The sequence below is a fragment of the Elaeis guineensis genome, chromosome 11, assembly GCF_000442705.2.
Source record: "Elaeis guineensis isolate ETL-2024a chromosome 11, EG11, whole genome shotgun sequence".
Taxonomy (NCBI): Eukaryota; Viridiplantae; Streptophyta; class Magnoliopsida; order Arecales; family Arecaceae; genus Elaeis; species Elaeis guineensis.
Genome location: NC_026003.2, coordinates 112975479 through 112992007, shown reverse-complemented (window position 1 = coordinate 112992007; position 16529 = coordinate 112975479). Strand labels below are relative to the sequence as shown.

Sequence of the window (16529 nt, the reverse complement as noted above, 5' to 3'; positions counted from 1 at the left end):
TTCTTAAGAGTCATGTCATTCACCACCAAAACTCCACTCAGTTAGAAATTAAGAATGTCGGAAATTTTAATTGCTTTATTAGTCTTGATTGATTGCTTAGTGGATGAGCACATGCACCTACTAAGATCCATATTAGACTAATCTCATTGGTGCTGAATTTTCTAATCATCTTCCCCTTCACCCATCACTTCCTAATGCTAAAACTATGTGCTCTAATCGATGAATCTATGATTAACCATTTAAAGAAGATGGTGATAAAAAAGAAACAAATGGACTGATTGATTAGGGGTGATTAATGATTTGTTAATTAATCAATGTGAGTTTAGCACCTCCTTTCATTATCTTAAGGCTATAGAGTGAGTCAAAGGAGGTGATAGAATTGGTTTTCAAGATGTCCCCACAAAGTGGCCATATATGCCAAACTTGCGAGGAAGATTCCCATAATCTTGTGTGGTCCGAGAAGCGGTCTACCTCCCATGTACAAATATGAAGCACGCCGAGTACCTTTTTTAGTCAACAAATTGGAACAAATGCACATTTCACTCAAGGAGAGAGAAGTGGGACAACCCATTCAAGTGCTCCTTCAGCTAGGGATCATAGTCTGCGGAACTTAAATAAAGGATGTTAAATAATGCAAAGTAAAATATTATATTATATGTCTATTGGCCAAAATAGTGGAAAGCCAATACAGCATTTATTGGGTAAAAGAAATGAACTGCATGTTGAAACCAAGGAAAGAACAAAAAAAGAAGGGGGGCGGGGGGGTGGATGGCACAGGTTGCTTGTGGGTTTGTGATGTGGGATCATCATGAAAACAGGCTCTGCTGTGGGCTGGTAGGATAAGGCTAATGAATTGCACTGTGCCATTTGGCAGCAGCATGGGCCGGTCTGGGCCCAGCAATACTGCAAGTCTAAGCAGAACAGGTTTGGATTGAGGAGGATTCCTTCACTGTTATAGCTTGAGATGATTAGTCCCATCTCTGGCTCTTTTCTTTTGAGCAAGCTATGCTTCAAATTGAGTCTCACATAAAATTACGATATTTGAGACATGATAATTTATCTCTTGCAATCCATTTGCTATAGTGAAAAGTCAAAACTTGCTGCAGAGAATTTGAACTTGGACAATTGTTGATTCCGGCCATGTGTTTCTGGTTCATCGTCGGTAACAATACTGTTTGCAAACGATGGCTCTAATCTCCTTGTTTTCCTTGCTATATTACTATGACTTAAAGTATGAGAGGTATCATTTCTGACTTTGTGGCAGGCTCAATTTGTTTTAATCTAGACTGTGATCAGGTGGTCACCTGTGCATGTTAAGCATGACTATCTGCAAGAAGAAGTGGAAGTTGGTGGATGTATACCGAGGCAGGGGTGAAGCATGGTGGTAACTTCTGTGGAATTCAGGACAAAGAAAACCAGAAAGCTGTTATACGCTTCTCATGCCACCTTTTACAAAATGCCGGTTGCAAGTCTACGAATTCTCAGATTAAGACATGTATGCTTAAGGTTTTTTTCTTCCTTTTTTTTTTTTTAATGCTTAATTTTGTTGGCGAGTGAAATGAGTTCCTGTTTGGCAGCACATATGAATTCACTTGGGTGGAAATAGACCAGGCCAGACCAGGCTTTGGCTTAAACAGATCAGACCTGTATTGTAAAATACTAGTCTAAGCCTGATCTGTTGGACTGGTTCAATCTTAAAATGAGGCTCGGCCTGGCCTGTTTTATAAAATAAAAAGGCCTGACCTAGCCTGAAAGCCTATTTAAAAAGACTCTTCCATCTTATTGATTCTCGAAAGGACTAAGATAATTAGATATTGATGGATAAGATCAATAATTAATTAATTATATATATTAATAAAATAATAATTTTTATTAAATTATATATATATAATTTATACAGGTCAGCCTGCAGGCTTTCAGGCCAGGCTTTGAAATTTTAGGCTTGATCTATTTATTTAAACAGATCTTTTTAAAAGTCTATACCTGGCTTATTTAGATAAATAGGTCAGGTCAGGCCATGCCGACAACAGACCAGGCCGTAGGCCCCTGACAGGCCGCCTGGCCTATTTTCATCCCTACTTGTTAGCAATATTTATGTTAATTAATATTGAATTCCTGTTTGTCAGTTGTAAATCTGTAACCAAGCAGAGGCATTATTTTCTCAGAGATGAATTCCGCTTTTTCTATTTCTTGTGTCATTAATTTTGCTGAGCATATGAAGTTGTGGATAACAAGTGTGTGTCAGGAACTGCTTTTTTATGCAACAGACTATGTATTGTTAAACCTAACAGGAAAATCCTCCATATTTCATTGCTTGCCTCCATTTTATAGCGCACATTCTTGTTGAGAACGGTAGCAGTGGATTCTCAATGTACTATCGAACTTCGCCTTGCTATATTACCAGTTACTATGTTTTGTTTCACTTTTGTTATTAGCATCTTGACTCCTGATTTTACAACCTTAAGCCCTCATAACTAACACTCGGCAGAAGATATTTGTCACTTGTTTTAAAAGACATATTTGTTTGCCAGGATGTGACCGACTATGATAGTTGTTTGTAACTCGAAATACAAGTAATAGATAGTTACATAATACATCAATCAAACCATAACCAGTTTTGTTTGGTTAGAACATCACCGTCGTCGTCGTTACTATTATTATTTGATGAAAAGGGAAGCAACAGCCATCTTTTTTTTTTTTTTTTTGATAATAAAAACCAAAGCTATATAATATCTGAAACAAACTGTACAGAAGAGAGTGATAGAAAAGTTACAGAAATACGAGATAAAGATACAACATATGTTATACTGTGTAAAAGAAATGGTGAGAAACAAAGGTAGTCCGATGCAGAGCACTGATCAGTATGTGAGATTCTGGTTAAGAGGTAATAACTAAGTCCCAACATGAAAGTGGTGAAGCCATAACTGCAGACAAGTAGTTAGACAAAGAGAAAGATGTAGAACTGCACCAAAAAAAAAAAAAAAAAGAAGAGAAAGATGTAGAAGTCTGATGTCTGCCTTTAAACAGTAACAACCAATTCTGATAACGTAGATGATAGTAATATTAATGAACCCCAACTCTTGTAAGAAGTGAACATTAAACTGCTGATAAAGTAGTAGTCGATCCATGGCAAGTAGCATATTATGCCCAGCAGACCAGCCCTCAAGAGAATAACTTGTAACTATGCATAATCCAATGTTTTACAGTCTGATGTAGCCGATGAAGTATATAAGTGATTATTTACCAAAAAAAAAAAAGGTAGATAGGTGATTCCAAGTTTGATAAAAGAAGCAAATATGATGTTGTGGAGGATTTAGGCCATCCACTGTACTGATGCAAACATATGATTGAAGAAAGTAAAGCAGAACCTGAGTATTATGTTGAAGCAAGAAACCTGAGCAGCAAGTGAAGAAAGAGGCAACATCCTGAGGCCAGCAATGATGATGAAGATGAAACCTTCGAAGTAAATTCCTGCGGCATGTTGGAATATGAAGAAGTAGCAAGCATGTTGGAGAGAACAAAATGGTGTTAATATACAAAGAAAGCAGAGAATATAGCTGACAGCAGAACAGAAATCCATATGCTCTCTCTGAAGTTCTTGGACATAAGACACATTTATAGAAACTCCCCGATATTCTTGTGCATGTGAATCATATGCATCTAAGTACATAAAACATAGAAATTTGCATTGTGCAACTGGGTAGATAGGATAATCACAACTTAAAATAACAATAGAGGCCAGATATGACAGCAACCATATAACCTGCATCAGAGAACCAAAAAAGTTAGTAAAAAACTTCCCTATTTCTCTAATGTCCTTTTCTTTTTCCATTTCTCTATTTTCATTCTGTTTTTTTCTTTTTTGTCTTCTTCTTCTTCTTCTTCTTTTTCTCCTTCTTTTCCAAACTTCTTTTGTCATTGTATTTTCTATTTTTCACAACTTCTTTTTGTATAATCATTTTTCTTTCTTTCAACTGACCCTTATACTTAACCCAGATGATTACATAAACAGCACAGATACACTGCTGAAAAAGAGATGCTTCGGAAAGACCAAATAAATGGTCAAAGTAGGCCCTGACGACCCAAACTGGCGTATAAAGAAATAAGTTGTGGAACTGGTTTATGCAAAGGTATCGGACAATATCCAACAAAGGAAGCCAAAGCTGGAACAAGTTTGAGTGAAAGAAGGCGTATCAACACATTTGAGTGCGCCATCTAACAAATCGAACTCAATAACCATCAGTATGGATAAGAGAAGCACAAACAGAGTCTAAAGTAGTCTGATTGGTCCAAAAAAATCTCCTTGTAAAGCCCGATTAGCCATATAATCTGCTACTTGATTTGCTTTCCAAAAGTTGTGTGATACATGGAAAGAAACCATTGTTCTCCTCCATAACCATATATCCCGCAAAAAAAGGAAGATGAACATATGAATGAGTAAAAGGATGAGATATCCAGGATATTAAAATGAATGAATTTCCTTCTTGCCATAGTTGTATTAGGAATGTACATTATCTATATATCAGGAATATACAGAATATTAGGAATGTACATTGTCTAGAATATTTTTTTACAATGGCATGTTACAGAATATTAGAAATGTACATTGTCTAGAATATTGTCTAGAATATTTTATAATTACTATGGCATGTTTTTGAATTAGGAAGATTACGTGATTGATACCGTGATCTCTCCAATTTCCTGCCTGTTTCTCTACATATCATAGTGAAATATAAGAAAAAGATATCTTCTCCATTTTTTTTTTATGTTTCTCCTCCTTTTCCTGCATCTCTCAGACTTTTCTTTTATAAGTTGAGAAGATGAATAGAAGCCTGAACACCAAGCCAAGCTGCAATTAATTCAGCCATTGGCACAGAGAGATATTGTGACACTCTACCACCAGCCCGGACCATGGCGTCCTGAGAATCCCCTGTCACATATGCAGCAGCAGCTTTATCAACCATCCCAAAAGCATCAAAATTTAATTTTTAATACTCCAATGGAAGGAGGCAACCAAGACACTCGTCGAGATTGATGGTAGCTCCGACTGTACTGTGTAAAGTTACCCCAATACCAGCACAAAAGATTGATCTATCTTATCTCATGAAATCTAGAATCTGTGATGACCACCCATCCTATATTGAATGTCATTTGAGGCCCTTGGTATCCCTCCGTAGTCCTTGCGATTGCCATATCCTTCTCTCCCTTCTTTCATAGGTTTCAAACCAACGAGAAGTGTAGTCATGGAAGAGCCACCAATTTAACAGTTTAAGCATCAATCATGCAGACTATTTGACTTGACCCGCAGTATGCTGTCAAGTCATAGTCTCACAGACTCACACCATTTAGCTCGCTTACTATCTGCGGGTTGATTCCGGAAATGAGAAGACTAATCACCTTTGGATGATCGAGGCTTCTCCTTTCTTTTCATCTCTGTTCTTGCTAGCTGAATATTTAGAAGGATTGGGCATCATCTGGATTAGAAGCTTACAACTTCATTAACATGCATGCTATGCATAAAGATACTGGCAAATTAAAAGCATTCCATAATACGTCCTTTGATTCCTGCAGTGCAAGTGGGTCACGTCGGCTTGAGGCTGAGTCCAGCCCATGGGTTAATACAATGGCCACTGCTTCAATTGGTGCATATCAAGTTAAGCAGCGGCTAGCTTTGATCCTTCCGCCTGTAAACAAGCTGAGCTGGAGTGGTAAAGACTAGCTCAACATTGGCTCATTTTGCAATTGAAATATGCTTGAACCAAGTCAATCCAATTTTGAGATGAAGTTGAGTTACTAATGTCCATGATCTTATATAAATCTTATAGTTGGAATATAATAGTTTTTATGTTAACTATCATTATATTTTAATAAATCAACATCAGGTATATTTCAATTGAATAACAATATAATATTTATTATTTATTTATTTACATTTCATGTTTAATTTAAAGGAAAATTACAGTGACATTTCTTAAAATTGGATCAATCTACGTTCAGATCCCGAAAGAAAAAGTTTGAAATGGATCCTAAAATTTTATAAAAATTGCAAAGAGCTCTAACAATCTGTCTCTATTTTAATAATATCAACAGAAAAAGAATAATGATCCAAAATGTCTTCCATATTAAAGCAAGTGGTTGGATTACAATTTTTTCGTGAAGATGAGTGGGCCCTAATATTAAAAAATTTGCTTTCATCCCTTGTGCTTTAAGCTGCCATGCGGACCTTCTCCCACTCCACACTTCTTCTCTCTCATTTCTCTCTCTCTCTCTTCCCTCCTCCTCTCTGTCTCTCTAGCTTCTCTCTACTTCTCTTTCTTATGATTGAAATAGCTCCTTCTCTCCTTCTCTTTATAACAGAGGTATAATAAATACCACAACCTCTGTTTCTCTTCTCTGTGCTCTTCCTCCTCTCTCTTTTCCTTCTATATATTTTTTGTTCTTTGTTCCCTTTCGAAATATAGTGGCATATTCTACATGCAGAAGGAAAAAGGAGAGTAAGGAAGAACCTATGACTGGTAAATGGGTTTCGAAAGCATAATGAGTAGCGGCGGCGGCCGCTCATTGTTGACAGTTCTGATGGTGGCGTTAATGGTGGCACTCTTTTCTTCGAGAGATGCCGCAATACCGTATGACCATAAGGCCGTCATCATCAATGAGCAGAGGAGGATTCTCATCTCCGACTCCATTCACTACCCTAGGAGCATAGACTTATGTTCTGAAATGGGCACAAGCTATCCCTCAGCCAAGTTTGGAACTCATAGGATCTTTCATCCCTTCCCCTTCTTCTAAAAATTTTAGAATTTTCCTTTGTCAAGATTTTTTTTCGTTTGGTTGAGAGTGTTATTTGTTGACAATAAATTTTTTTTTTGGTTGAATTTTTAGCAGTATTATTTTGGAGAGGGGTACGATCTTGTTTGCTTCATCAAACTGATGAAGCAGGTCAGCCTCTATGTTCATATTCGAATTGGCCCCTATGTTTGTGTAGAATGGAGTTTTGGATACTCTAGATTTGTTGCCAAAAAAAATAAATTCTACTTTGATAAATAGCTGTAGAATAGGACTTGCACACCAAACATTTGGAACCCAACCTAATGTCTTGTTTATAATAGTATGATAGGGGATTTCCTATTTGGCTCCCCTGAAATAAGCTTTAGGACAGACAATGGGCTTTCAAGATAAGAGTTTTATATTCAAAAAAAAATGATTTTTGCTAGTTCAAATCATATACCCTTGTATTTTCACTTGGTTGCTTATCATGAAACAACCAATGTAGTCTTCAAAAAGGCAGCTATGGAGAAATTCATGGCAAAGATTCTTCGTAATAAAGGCTGAAGGGCTATTTGGATGGCAAGACGATCCAATTATCCTCTCTCAGATATCTTCAATCTTTTTAATTTTTTTTATTTTCTTCTTTCGATCTATGCTCTTATTTTTATCTTCTATATTATCTTTTTTTTTCCATCTGATCTATGAGCATAGTCAAAAAAAAAAAAAAAAAAAAAAGATAATAGTCACATATGTTACGTAATTCTTCTTTTCTTCCACTCCACTTTGCATCAAAATCAAAGAACCTATAAAGAACAGTATTTCATAAGATTTAACTTTTCAGATAACCCTCACGTTGTAACACAATCTAATGAATATTGATAATTAGAATTTTTTATAATATTTATAAAGTCTTGAAATTCATTTAATATTTTTTTTGTTAGAAATTTAAATATAAATGGATCAAATCTTAAGAACGTTGCTGTAATTTTTTTTAATCTAATTAAATTAGTGACCTACAACGCAACTGTTTATTCAACTGCGAGAAGCCGCTATGTTAATTCGCCGTCAGCTGCCAGCCTGCCACGTGGCTGTTGATGATGTAGCGGATCCACGACGACCACGACCGGTCGCAAATCTCTGGGCACCAACATATCACCAATAAGAAATCATTTGGACGCGCAGGCAGCAGCGTGAGGATAAGCAATAATAATGAGTGGCGACAGCGCGGCGCTCTCGGCGGCCATGGCCTCCCAAATCTGCGACCAAATCCGATCCGTCTTCTCCTCCCCTCCCCCGCCGTCCCCGGCCGGATCCCGCGCCCTCCCCCCGCCGCTGGATGTCCTGGTGGCGGAGATCTCGGCGGCGGCCGCGGCGGCAGGGAAGGTGTTCGTCCACGGGGTGGGCCGGGAGGGGCTGATGATGAAGGCTCTCTGCATGCGCCTCTACCACCTCGGCCTCTCCGCTCACGTCGTCGGTGACGTCACCACCCCTCCCATCGCGGCCGGCGACCTCCTCCTCGCCTCCACCGGCCCCGGCTACTTCTCCACCGTCGACGCCATCTGCGGCGTGGCGAAGTCCGCCGGGGCCCGCGTAGCGCTGCTGACCGCGCAGCCCGAGGCTGGGAGCGCTGCGTGCCGGAGCGCGGACGCGGTAGCGTATATCCCGGCCCAAACCATGGCGAACGACGAGGAGGAGTCGGGAGCTCCGCGCGGGGTGAGGTTACCGATGGGGAGCGTGTACGAGGGAGCGCTGTTCGTGCTGTTCGAGATGGTGGTGCTGAGGCTGGCCGAGGTGCTGGGCCAGACACCGGCCCACCTCCGCTCGCGCCATACCAACCTCGAATAGACTTAGAACAGCATCCAAACAACCTTTCTGAGGTTTCTTTCCCTTTACTTTGGATGCCGTGGTTGTACTTCATCCTTGTGTTATCTCAAATCCCTTCTTTCTTGTCCTTGTAAATTAGTTGGATATACTATATCTCTTTAGGAGAAAGGGGAATATTAAATTTTTTTCTTAATTTTGAAAAAAAAAATCGCATTTGCATACTGATATAATTCTGCAACCAAAACCTTCCAGAGGAAGAACGAAATCCTAAGCTTTATTTGAAAGTCTCAAAATTCTTAGGTGATTGTGTTAGATATCTGAATCTGTTGGTGTTAGAAGGGATAAGGGGATATTGGAAACAGATGCTTTTTGTTCCTCCTCTCTCTCTCTCTTCCTAACAAGATCTTGTAAGCTGATTTTTGCTCGGATACTCACAACTCCATGTACCTATATTTCAGGTTACATGAGGGTAGAAACTACTAGTTACGTAGTTACGAATCCAATGATTGGTTTGCAGGTACTGCATTTACAGTAAGTTAGCTTTCACCTGCAGTCTTTCGACAGAGGGGACCACCATGGTCATCATTATCAGCATACATTACTGTACTTAGCTAACCTATGGCAATCACAGAATGTGAAATTTATGAGCGACCATAACGTTTACGATATCTTCAGGTACTCATACTAGAAATAAGCTGAATAAAAGCGTGAAGAAAATGATTCTGTTATTGATTGCTAGTGTAGATACATCTTTATTTATTATTTGCTTAAATCATTAGAGTTACCTCTGGTCTTCTTTCTTATCTTGTGAACCAATTAGTTGTAATTGGTGGTATAGCATTTCTGTATGGAGGTTTCTGATTCCTGGTAATCTAATTGCCTTTCAAATACCAATACAAATTTTTATACATTATCTACAATTTCAAATATGTAATGTCTTATTTATATGATAAATATATATGTTTCTAACTTCAGCACATATATGAAACCATAACTAGGCTAGCCCAAAAAAAAAAAAAAAACAGAGCATTCAAACAAGACAATACCATATGGAACCCAAAACAAGAATTCGGACTTTGGAGGTTCAAAAAAGAGGCTGTATCAAGATTTTTTAGGGCCTAGCCAATTACTCATCTAGTCCCTTCATCAGTTCAATCCCCAAACCAGTATATATCATAACCATCCTCGGTCAATACAGGGTCAATCCTCGGTTTTTCAAACCTTGGTGACCACACCATTCCAATTTTTGCTGATTGAGAGGCTTGATTTGAATCTGCTAATTATGATCAAAACATGTCCTCTTCTGGCCCGATCCCTGCTTGTGCTGCTTGAGACAATGGTAGAATGACAAATTCAACTTCATGTGTACTAGCTTTGCAATGCACTAGACTCATGCATACCTACTCATCAACTGACTACAGATATACCAAACCAAACATAAATCCCTCTAACATGATGAGGGAACTTACCAACAGAACTGGCATTAGAAACTCCTCTTTCTTCTTTTGCCAAAACCAAACTACATAGTTTGAGCGATTAGAAAAAAACTACAGCTTAGAGGCATCATAAAAGTTACGCCGGCCTCTCTTTTTTCTTCCCCCTGTTGGGCTGGTTGGAGACACTGCCGGACACCATCCTTGTCCTTCTCTTTGGTTCTTCTTAGAATTACTAGCATCTACCACTGCACTTCCAAGCTGTGGGACCACCTTAAAAGAGTATGCATGTGTTACAAGAAAGCAGTACGAAACACAGAGAGAGAGAGAGAGGCAAAGAGAACAGAAATAGATCCATCATATATGGGGATAAGAAGAAACTCAAATGTGCAGACTAGTCTCTTCAATTAAATAGGCTTTCTGCTATGCATTATATTTAGTCAAGTGTATCTATTACTTTCACCACAACCCCATTTCTTTAACAACTTTACCTTTCCTGCTGCCCACCAGCCTACAGGTAAGAGATGGATAGAAAGCATTTCACTGTCAAAATTTTCAAGAGTTACTCATGCAATGGCTGGAAAGTTGGGAGAAAGAAGATATGTGAGGGAAGGAAGTTATTCCTGATTCTGGCCATTGCACAAGCTTTTCTGTTTTCAGATACTGTTATAAAAAGTTAGGATTTTGATCCATTTCGATGTAGGCATCTTGCTTGAAGCATGTACCCTGTTCTATATTCTGTCGTATCTATCTCAGTGGTTGTGATGCATTACAAACAATAATAAGATCCATCAAAATGTAAGTAAAGTTAACCTGAGGCTTGAGAAGTCAACCAGCAGTCTATTTACTACTAATTCAGATGCATATGTCACTAATATTTAAGGGAACTAACTAAGCATTGAAAATGGAAGGTAATGAATTGTATGACGAACAAATAAAGCAACACCCAGCTACTTTGCCAACTTGATCAGCTGCTACCTTCATAAGGCTTGTTGCCATGGAATGCTGTACCATACCGAACCAGCCGGTACACCTCGTACCGAGCCGGACCGGTGGGGAATTGGCATGGTTCGGCCGGTTCAAACGGTATACCGGCGGAGGAAGAAGGAAAAGAGAGAGAAAGTGAAAAAGAGAGAGAGGAGGAGAGGGAGAGAGGCGGGAGTCGCTAGAGGCCGGCGGTGGCCCGCTGTGGCCATCAGAGGGCCGCGAAAGCATCCATGGCTCGTCGGTTTGCCTGATAGGGCTTTGAAACGAGTGAGAAAGAAAGAGAAAAAAGGAGGAGATCACCGGAGATGGAAGCATGCGGCGTCACGGTCACTGAGCGGGCTTCGTCAAGGCCAGGGGAGACAAGTGGTGGAAGCGGCACGGGCGGCATCACGGTCGCTGAACAGAGGCTGTCGTCCCTGTTCATACGATCCCTTTTTTTAAAAACGAAGATCAATAGTGAAGCCAGCAAATGACTTCACTGTTTAAAAGATTTTTAAAAAAAATTAAAATCAATGAAGTCGGCTAATCATTTGCCTGCTTCACTTAAGTTTCGATTTTTAAAAAAAAAATCATGAAACAGGGGCATCGTCGTTGTTTTACGTCTGCGTCATCTGACGGCCACAGCAGCCAGCCGAAGGCCGTCCGGCGGCCCCGCTCTCTCCTTCCCCTCCTTTTCTTTCTTCCTCCCTCTCTCTATTTCTCTCTCTCTTTCTTTTTCTTCTCCCGGTTCGGATTTGGTGCCTTCATCGGTTTGATGCTGGTTCGATACGGTACAGAACTATACCGAATCGTACCATTGGCTGGTCGAAACGGCCGTCGATACCTAGACGGCGAACCCTACTTGTTGCTCTTACATCTGTTCATGTGATAGCATTACTTTTAGATGGAAAGCAGCATAGGCGAAAAAAATCATAAATTTGCTAGTCTGAGGGGCACACAAACAAGTCCACAAGATAAGATTGAAAACAAGGAAATCACATCAACAAAGTTTAGGCAAAAATATTTACTCCTAGTGTTACATAAAGGTATCTTCTGCTAATAGCATTCTAAGCTACAAGACCATGATAGGAGAGGGTGCTCCATAATGCATCTTCTAGTTATATAGCATTACTAAGTACTTGGTACATGCAAGAGGAGGTAAACAATAGCCACAAGAGTCTTGGCTTGAGAGAGGGAAAAAAGGAGAGAAGAAAAATTTGCAGGAGTCTAAAAGGGGTGAGCATGTACTATGCAGCTCACATTACAATGGTGGAGATAAAAAGAAAGGACATATTAGGAGGTGCACATAACATGCGCAAAACAATGAAACGTTCTTAAATAGGGCATCAGTGACAAGGAGCGCTAATAATTTCTGTGATGGTTTAAATGTTTTGATATCTACATTGTTACAATTTTTTTGCTAGTGGATTTTAAAATCTAGGAGAATTTTATTTTTATCTGGGAAATATTGATCTGGTACTTATCAACAAATAAGATACTATAAGTTTAAGACCACATGGATTTCAATTGCTTTGAAATTAATGGAGTTGATGTGTTATCATTTGATAAAGTACTTAAAGGTAAAAACCATAGCAAATTGATAACGGTCCCTCCATTAACCGGACTATAACCTCAAATCCTTGTTGACTTGGACTTTAATGCCCATCCCAAGTTTCAAAGTTTCTTTAATTCTCGATCCCTAGCAGCCATACACATTTATACACTATTACGTACACAATTATAAGTAATTACATATACACAAATATAAGTATGTGCGGGACGAATATAATTGTGTATAGGAACAACATAACTATGTAAAAAAGTAGTATAAGTGCGTGAAAGTTCTGTATAAGTGTGTATAAGACAGAAAATTAAATGTCAATGGGTGTATGTTAGAATTTGATCGGAGAAAAGATGGGGTGTTAGGTTCTCTTGTTCAATAAAAATTCAAAAAGAGCTATTTGAACACTAAAACTTAATTATAAATAGATTTGCTACATGGACTTAAAGCAAGCAGTCCCATCCCACATATTTGATATGGGAAGGAATCAACTACCATCAGAATATCTACTTTGTGCCAAACTATATTGACGGCTCAAGTATAGTTCTTGTTAAGATTTGCATGTAAGCTTAGGAGGAGGGCAATGTAAGGTAGGAAGATAACGTTCATTGCATTCAGAGACTAATCTAAGAGAAGAGAAGTGATTAAGACTGGTCATCATCTTTCTGTTAGGTACTATTTTGTGTAGCATTCTCTTTCTTTTTCTTCCTTTTAATAGTATGATGCCCATAGGCAAATTTCTTCTTTTCTTCTTCCTGGAACACAGTATAATTTGACATCCACTTGGCATGCATTTCTAGCCCTATGACAAGTTCTTTTGGTGACACTTAGGGCCTACTCTTTTGAGGATAAAAAATGTATCCAGGAATCTATATTTTTCTAAGCAAATACTTCTCAGGCAATATTTAGACAAAAAAATAATTTACCCATGTTCTTTTACACATTAGAAAATGGCATTGGAATCTGTAATCCATGTTCTTTTGTATTACTAATTTTTTGGATAAGTTGCTAAGATCTATACATATTTTTTATAATACCTTTTATTATATAAATATTATTATATATAATAATATAATATAATATATAATAATATATTATACAATTATATTATTATAATAATAATATATTATAATACTATATTATAATATATTAGTATATATTATATATTATTATAATATAATAATATATATTATATTGATATCTTATATTAATATAATATAATATATATTATATAAAATATTATTGTATATAATAATATAGTATAATATAATATAATATTCTATATTATATTATATTATGATATATCATATTATAATTTATTATATTATTATATAATTATATTATTAGTATAAGGTTAAAGATATGATAGGAATGAATTTAAAAGGTTATTTTTTTTATTGATGAAAAAATCATTTAGCCACCTCCTAGATGGGTAAAATTTTTTTCATTTTATGGATAAATATTATCTATTGAAAAGTAAATTATCCATTTTGAAAAGTATAAGAACATGGATAAGTTTGTTAATGAGAAAGTTGATCAATTTTCCTATGATATTTACGTATAAAAGAACAGGCCCTTAAGGAGGAGGAGAAATTATTGGTTAGAACAATTCTACCATATGTACCATTCAATAACAAACCAGCACATCATCTATAATTAAAAAGGATGCACTATTATCCGAGCTTAATTGAAAACTTTAAATGAAAAATTCACTTTTAAGCATAATTGACCAACTGACAATTTCTACTGTTTTGAATGGGAAAACGTTCACTTTCTCGGATGGTGTGCTGGTTTGTTATTGAATGGTGCATGGTACACGTGATGGAACCGTTCTACCTAATAATTTTTCAAGGAGAAGAGTTTAGAACAGTTGACTGTACAAAGGAAGAAAAGAGAAAAGTAATTAACTTCTCTTTTCTAAGATATTTTCTGTCATTGTCTACATAAATAGTGACCCATTCTCCTTAACCATGGGACCCTATATTTTTTCTCGTCGGAAAGTAGAATAAGTTAACACAATTTGAAAGTATAATAATAGTTGCGAGTAAATAAATTACCTTCCTCACTCTTGTTTTTATTCCTAAATAAATCACTTCATCTTATAACATGAAATAATATATTTCTAAGTAAATTGAATGGATTTGAAAGCCAAAAAATTGTATATCAACTTTTAAGACATATCCATTTTATCCTTGACTTTATCCATATATATGAAAAAATAAAAAAAGATTAATTAAAAAAAATTATAGAGGCCCCCCTTCAAGTTTAAGCTATTTACACTTACATCCAAAAATTTAAAAAATATCAAATAACCATCAAAACTTCAAATTCATTGTAATATGATCCAATTATCTATCTTCGTTACAAAACATTATCATATAAGGGTCATCTGATAACTAAAACTTTTATAAAATTTCAAAATTATCATTCCCACTAAGTAAGAAGATTTTGTTTTGGTTCGAATTAAAAGAGAGGAGAAGAAGAGTCACATGGATAGAGTACTTTAAGATCTATGTAAGTGGCTGAATGATAAAGAATGAAGTACTTAAAGATCTATGCAAGCAGATGGATAGCAGAGGATGAAGTGCTTAAAGATCCATGTAAATTGATCAATGATAGAGGATAGAGTGTTTTAAGATTTATGTAGATGAATAAATAGTAGAGGATAGAGTGCCTCGAGATTTACATAGATGAATGATTGATAGAAAATAGAGCACTTTAAATTCTATATAGAAGAGTAGACTGTTTTGCAATCTATGCAAATGGATGGATAATAGAGGGTATCATACTTGAAGATCTATGCAAGTAGATGAATGATATAGAATGAAATCCTTTGAGATCTGTATAGGTGCGTGGATAATAAAGAATGGAGTACTTTAAGATCTATAAGGTAAATGAATGATAGAGGATGAAGTGCTTTAAGATCTGTACAAATAGATGAATGACAGAGGATAGAGTACTTTAAGATATGTGCAAATAGATATAGTATTTTAAGATTTATACAAAATAATAGATGATAGAGGGTAGAGCCCTTTATGAAATCTATGCTAAAGAATAAATGATAGATGATAAAGTACTTTGAAATTTCTATAAATAGATGAATGATAGGACAGAGTGTTTTAAGATCTATACAAATGAATGTAATAAAGAATATAATGCTTTAAGATTTGTAAATGAATAAATGATAAAGGATGAAGCACATTTTAAGTGGATGAATGATAGAGAATGAAGTCCTCCAGATCGTGTGAAAATGACAATCCAAGCTCTGTGAATCAAAGATATTTTTATTTTTTTTCACTCCATTAATGACAAACAGCAAAAAGTTTTAGAGACCTAAATTACGTCTTGGTTTTTTTTTCTAAATTAAATATCTTCTTCATGCTTTTGGTGCTTTGGTTAAAGTTGGAAAAGCAATTCCCATCCTGTGCCACCATCCACGATCCGATTGAACGTTGTAGTTCCCCACTTGTTCTGGTGCAGTTTAACGTTCCTCAAAGCTACCGTGGCTAACGTATTCTCATCCGGAAGGCGAGCAAGAAATGTTAGAAAAGACGAACGTAGAAGAGCAAAGATATAAACCTGTTCCTGCGATGTATCGTATCGCGGACGAGGGCGCTTCCTTGTCCTCCGGACCGCCAAGTGCCCAGTTTCTGATAAAAGGAACAGCACACCCAATTCAATATAATAAAATATCAAAAATATCACAATAACTAGCCAACTAGCTCTTACTATCTAATTATACGCTATTTAATTATCTCTTTCTCACTCCTCTCCTTAAAAAAACCCCAAAACGAGCAAAGAACTGAGCGCAGGTATGAAAAAGTGTTGTGGATATTTTATCGGGTTCGAAAGCAAGCAGCCCATCGTAATCCTGACAAATATCAATTCCCAACAACCACTTCTACTAAAGCGAAAGGCTGCCGAACAAACTCAAAATATCCGAGGTCATTTTCGTAATTCCATATTTTCCCTTCTTT

The 16529-nt window shown here is 36.9% G+C and overlaps 2 protein-coding genes across 4 annotated transcripts in view; one reads left to right on the top strand and one right to left on the bottom strand.

The window, feature by feature from the left end:
• Positions 1–7933: 7933 nt before the first annotated feature.
• LOC105054115 (uncharacterized) lies at positions 7934–10764 on the top strand. The gene is made up of 2 exons (XM_010935549.3): positions 7934–8645; positions 10536–10764. The coding sequence occupies exon 1, from the start codon at positions 7978–7980 to the stop codon at positions 8611–8613; it is 636 nt and encodes a 211-aa protein (XP_010933851.1). The 5' UTR covers positions 7934–7977; the 3' UTR covers positions 8614–8645; positions 10536–10764.
• Positions 9690–16529, bottom strand: part of LOC105054116 (uncharacterized) — a 7381-nt gene continuing 541 nt past the window's right edge. Inside the window, exons 2-4 of one of the 3 annotated variants that reach the window (XR_003802129.2) lie at positions 16132–16202; positions 10062–10298; positions 9690–9916 (exon numbers count right to left, since the gene is read on the bottom strand). Coding sequence is in view for 2 of the 3 variants with exons in the window: in XM_010935550.4 (XP_010933852.1) it covers positions 10140–10298; positions 16132–16202 (230 nt within the window). In the remaining variant the exon portion in view is untranslated. Of the gene's footprint in view, positions 10299–16131; positions 16203–16529 lie in introns of all 3 variants that reach the window. The other 2 variants (XM_010935551.4, XM_010935550.4) reach the window with 2 other exon arrangements.